General features: G+C 32.5%; 1 protein-coding gene across 4 annotated transcripts; it reads right to left on the bottom strand.

The window, feature by feature from the left end:
- Window positions 1-285: 285 nt before the first annotated feature.
- LOC105125195 (pyroglutamyl-peptidase 1-like) lies at window positions 286-3,554 on the bottom strand. 4 transcript variants are annotated; one of them, XM_011025535.1, is made up of 5 exons: window positions 3,321-3,554; window positions 2,224-2,565; window positions 1,994-2,098; window positions 1,845-1,892; window positions 286-793 (listed from the first exon to the last, which is right to left on the bottom strand). In XM_011025535.1, exons 2-5 carry the CDS (start codon window positions 2,488-2,490, stop codon window positions 554-556), a joined length of 660 nt encoding a protein of 219 aa, XP_011023837.1. In that variant the 5' UTR covers window positions 2,491-2,565; window positions 3,321-3,554; the 3' UTR covers window positions 286-553. The 4 variants fall into 4 exon arrangements, with proteins under 4 accessions (XP_011023837.1, XP_011023836.1, XP_011023838.1 ...); XM_011025534.1 differs by having other exon boundaries at window positions 3,340-3,554; XM_011025536.1 differs by lacking the exon at window positions 3,321-3,554 and adding an exon at window positions 3,157-3,256.
- Between the last annotated feature and the right edge of the window lie 1,508 nt (window positions 3,555-5,062).

Raw genomic sequence — 5,062 nt, 5'->3', positions numbered from 1 at the left:
TATATGAGATGGGAACATGTTTTACCAAACAGGTTTCAAATCTTGAACAGGGTAGAATTTAACTCATTCATCGATTGCCTTAGGAATGGATACCAGAAATGCGGCATCAAGATTGATTGACAACGACGGAGAATGAAAATAAAATAAATTCTTACTTCAATTCATATTCCAGTTTTGAAAAGAAAAGGGTTTATTCAACCATGAGCTATCCACAAAAACCCTTTCAGGAGCAAAGCACAAGTCAGTGGAGGTAGTAGACAAGCAGCATGTACATTGCTACAAAGATAATAGCAAATTGGAATCTTATTAATTCACACAGTAAACTGAGATTCAAGAACATTTCAATCAGAAGCTAAAACCTTTTGGAAAAGGTCGAAGAAAGTACATGAGAAGTCTTTGTGCAACCATAAATACACCTTTTTCATTCACCGTACACTCATCTGTTTATTTGAACATTTCAATACAGGCACCCATCTTAACAATTGTTGTCGATAACAGGATAAGCTCAAATGCTTGTGGTGATAAAGAGCAAGATGGATGCTAATAGATCTTACTAATCCAAAGAAGCAAGTACCTCCAACAAGGAAGCAGCAAATTGCATCTGAGTCTCCTCGTCTATGGTCAAGAAAAGTGGCACATGCACAAAGAGAGACTTTGTCCCATTTTGCTCTGCAAACCGAAGGGAATGGTAGTAAACATAGTTGCACACAAATCGGCCTGCATCATCGGAAGTCATCACCTCATAACCTTTCTTTGCCAGGGACTTTGTGATCTCCTCAACAGGAAGAGTAGTCTGCGTGCAAGTAGATGGTAAGAATAAAGGAAGTGCTAAAATAGTTATCTTGTGAAAGTAGCTGCATCTTTGCAATGCATTCAAAGATATCCAGATATCTCCACATCATACCTAACAGCAGCATTAGAAACCAGCAAGGTATTTTTTGCAACAAAAAGTATCTGCCAGCTTAAAAAAATTGCCAAACAAAGAAAAGAAAAGACGCTGCCAGAAGAGAGGATAGTTTTCTCTATATTTCATTTACTTAATCCGGTTCTGTCAAGGCAACTCCCATATATAATAAAATAGATTCTAGTTTACAAAGACCATATAATATAGTTATAAGCTTCCCCTCATCCAATTTCTCTTCTTAATGCCAAAATAGTTGCAAAGAGAAGAAATATAGGGATCGATAGCCACTGTTAGGTAATTGAATCTAAACTACTGTCACTGCAAATTTCTTTATGTTTCCTTTGCCAATAGCAATTGGACAGCGAATTAGGATGAAGACAGTATAAGTTGTGATGGTTCAGCCCTACAACATTCCAAGAAATAGATGGACACTAAAAAAGTGCCACAAGAAAACAATTAATCGATTGCAGTTTGACACCGTAAACATAGTGATGAGGAAGTCCCAAGTAATGTCAGCTTTCAAACTGAATAAAGCACATCATTCCAAAGTCAAAGTTGGGGCCTCCAATCAAAGAAGGCAAGGCAGCTTGTAGTAAACAAAAAAAGATGAAGAAAAGCCAGCTTCTATTAAACTAAAAATCAATACACACGCTCTTAATACCTCTGCTTTACAAGTAAAGGAACATTGAAAAGAAAAGATTGGTCATGGCACATTCTGCAACTTAGGTGCCATGGAAAAGATAGGATGTAATAGAAAATAAGTTGCCTTGGATACCAAAAACACGGTCCAATTCCAAAGAAAAGGGAAAAAAAATATTTCATAATAAGATAACAAAAAACAAAGCACTACTGGATTGATTATTTATGTTTGCCAGCCGACATTGCATCAACTTTCTGAGAAATAAGGGAAAAGAAAGAGTGCACTGAAACCCAAATATACCTCTCGAACTCGTGAAATTCCACCATCTGAAGGAATGATGGGTACTTTCTGCATACCAAAACAATGGAACTCTTCAAAACGAAGACAGAACAAAGAAAAATCTGAAGGCTCTGAAAACTAAAATAAAAGATCTTAATGTTATGTCTAACCTGTGGTTTCCATCCCATCTCATCTGGACAGCGAAAAGTAGCTTCATTGACAGCTTGATGCTCAATGGCAAATCTTGTTGCCCCACTATTGACCCCAAGGTGTAGCTGAATGAATCATGTCACAAAAACACTATCAAGCGGCATGCAGAAAACCGAAGACCTAGGAAAGAGTCAGACAAGCAGTATGCACGAAGCTGAGAAATGATGTCAAAAGATATATGGATAGCTACCCAAATAATTCTTTCAGGACTTGAAGATTCATAATCCTTCGAGTTTATGGCAGATTGAAATGTCTGGTAAAGTGGAGAAACTCCGCCTTGTCCTGCAGCCTCAAGAACATTGCAACTCCCCAGAACCACACCTTCTGGCATGCCCTTCTTCTTCATGTACTCTTTTAGATTATTAACAATTGTCTCAGTTGGGTTTTCAGCTACTCCATGGAATTTCTTGAACCCTGTCACATGGATTGTTACAGCTGGAAGCCCTTCAGACCCCATTAACACCTCACTTTTTTTAGATTTACTTGATCGAAAAGTTACTATAGCATGGAAATTAAATTGAAATCCAAGCACCTGCAGGAAACAACACAAAAAGTTGAGTGCGTCAGCCACACTATTAAAATCAGTTAAGAATGATAGAACATAGAACTACTACATTTACAATTATAATCACCATTCTAAAACAAATTACAATGCCTTAATACTTTGTTATAGCAAGTGACAAAACGAAAACTGACTCACTCCTTAAACCGAAAATCCTATCAATGGTTGCTTAAAAATTACTGAAACTACATGCTGCAGACATAATTTAGCTACCATGGCAATGCATTTCAATTAAGAAACATTAAATGACTAGAACCTGAAGAATTCTACTCCTGAAACAAAGTTTCACAACTTTCTGTAACTTCGTAAGAAAAAACTGACAATCCAAAGTACTATAGTGGCAGAACCAATAGCCTCAAATCAAGATAAAACACAACAAAGGAGTCAAGTTATATCTTTATTGATCAAAAGAAGATGAACAAGACTAATAACCCATGTCAAGATTCTGCAAATAAATCTCATAGACTACTTCAAATTCAATTAAGTACCACCCAGCTAAAAAAGATCACAAATTTCAAAGGAAAAAAAAAACCCAGATGAGAAAAACCACTGTTAATCCACCTGAACTCAAAATTCAAGTTGATTCACAATCAAGAAACAACTAATCAAGGACCACCAGATAAGCATATACATATAAAGAAAACAATCAAAACCCAGAAATGTAAGAAAACGAAAGGACTAAAAAGCATCTATCTTGAAATTCAAAAAGAAGAAAAAGATAAGACCTTTCATAAATTTTCTTGCCCGTAATCTTCAAAAGAAGGAAAGTAAGAAAGGAAAGAAAAAGGGGGCAATGAATGACTCAACCACCAGGGTTATATATTGAAAAAAAAGAGTTGATTTAACACTAATGAAGAACTGATAAAGAATCCCATCCGTTTGAGAGAGAGAGAGAGATTGAGAGATGAAAAATTAACGAGATATATAGTACTTGGTTTTTTCCATTGTAGAACAAAACAAAGTTTACTGTGGATTAGCGAGTGAAATTATTATTTTGCATTTACGTGGAAAAATTGGAAACCTTGGTGGTAGGGGTCGTTTGATCTTTTTCATGGATTCACCTGACATTAAAAGATGGTTAAATGATATATTAGTTTTATCTATTTTTTAACAAAAAACAAAAAATGTATTTTTCACATTGATTTTTTATAATTTTTAAGTTCATTGAAGATATTCTAGTATTTTTTTGAAATTAGAAAAAATATTTTTTTATTTAAAAAATTATTAATACATGTTTCTTATATTACAATAAGTAGATGGGTTCATATCTTCTAAGTGGCACTTACCGTTACATCTGGTAATTAAATTTGTTTTTTTTGTTGTCTTATAGGAACACCACCACATTGTTTTTCTAATTATGGAGCATGTGGTAGTGGATGATTGGTGGTATGTTGTAAATGATTTTGGATTCTACTTTTTTTATGCGCAATATTATGAGTATAAATATATTTTGAATTTTATTTTTTATGCTTATTAAATATATAAATTTAAAAAAAAAACTTATTATATTTCTATCAACTTTAATATTATATAAAGAATAATATATAAAAGTTCTTTAAAAATTTATCATATTTTCATTAATAGATCATGAATCCACAAGGTTGACTCCAGCCTTGTTTTATATTGAATTTATGAATTTTAATAATTTTTAAAATAATTTATAAATTTTACTTATATCTAAAACAGGGAATGTGGGTATCTAATTGATATCAAGACTCTCTTCTATTTTTTTTTTGCTTAGGTGTGCTATGTAGATATTAAAGCTAGACTATAATGGTAAAGAATTGATAGAGCAAATCTTTATTATCTACTATATATTTATTTTTAGAATATTTTTTTATGATATTATTGTATTTTAAAAAAAACATCAATTTAATTATTAAATAATTTTTAAATTCATAAAAGATGATTTTGTACCAGCATTAAACACTTATCTCTGGCCACTTTAGCTAAAACAAAATAAAATAGATTGTCAGAATCACTAAATTAAATAATTATTGAAAGATTTGTTAAGATATTATCAAGTACATAAGATATTTTTAAAATCATTTAAAAATAATATTTTTGATTAATTTACAAATAAACTTGAAAATAATTTACTATCAAGTAAAAGAAAACTATGGATATTAGGGTAGCAACTGTATTTCAATAATTTCCTCAAATAAAGTAAATTTCAAATCTGTTTAACCATAATTTAAAGGACTAACTATATATATATTTTTTATAATTCACGACCTACTGTGTCTTCAAAGTTCATTATCATATAATACTTATCGTGACGACTATAAAGGCAAAAATCTACCTTCTTAGCAGGCAGAGTAGAAGGGTACTTATGCTTGAGGATGGACTGAGCTCGGGGTCTTCTGGGTTGTGGACTCACTCACTCACTCAAACTATAGGTTATACACCCAGGCTTAAGGATTCATGACATATTTATAAGAAAATACATGGTTAAGGTCCAAAATTA

This window comes from Populus euphratica, unplaced genomic scaffold, assembly GCF_000495115.2.
Source record: "Populus euphratica unplaced genomic scaffold, PopEup_1.0 scaffold28.1, whole genome shotgun sequence".
Classification (NCBI taxonomy): Eukaryota; Viridiplantae; Streptophyta; class Magnoliopsida; order Malpighiales; family Salicaceae; genus Populus; species Populus euphratica.
This window is presented reverse-complemented; position numbering and strand designations above follow the sequence as displayed.

What these genes read in the sequence shown, in the direction of transcription:
- LOC105125195 (XM_011025535.1), bottom strand. Translation starts at nt 2,490, where the DNA reads ATGGGGTCTGAAGGGCTTCCAGCTGTAACAATCCATGTGACAGGGTTC. An exon ending in GTCCTGAAAGAATTATTTGG is followed by an intron (nt 2,099 to 2,223) that starts GTAGCTATCCAT and finishes TGATTCATTCAG; the next exon opens with CTACACCTTGGGGTCAATAG. An exon ending in AGATGGGATGGAAACCACAG is followed by an intron (nt 1,893 to 1,993) that starts GTTAGACATAAC and finishes TTTGGTATGCAG; the next exon opens with AAAGTACCCATCATTCCTTC.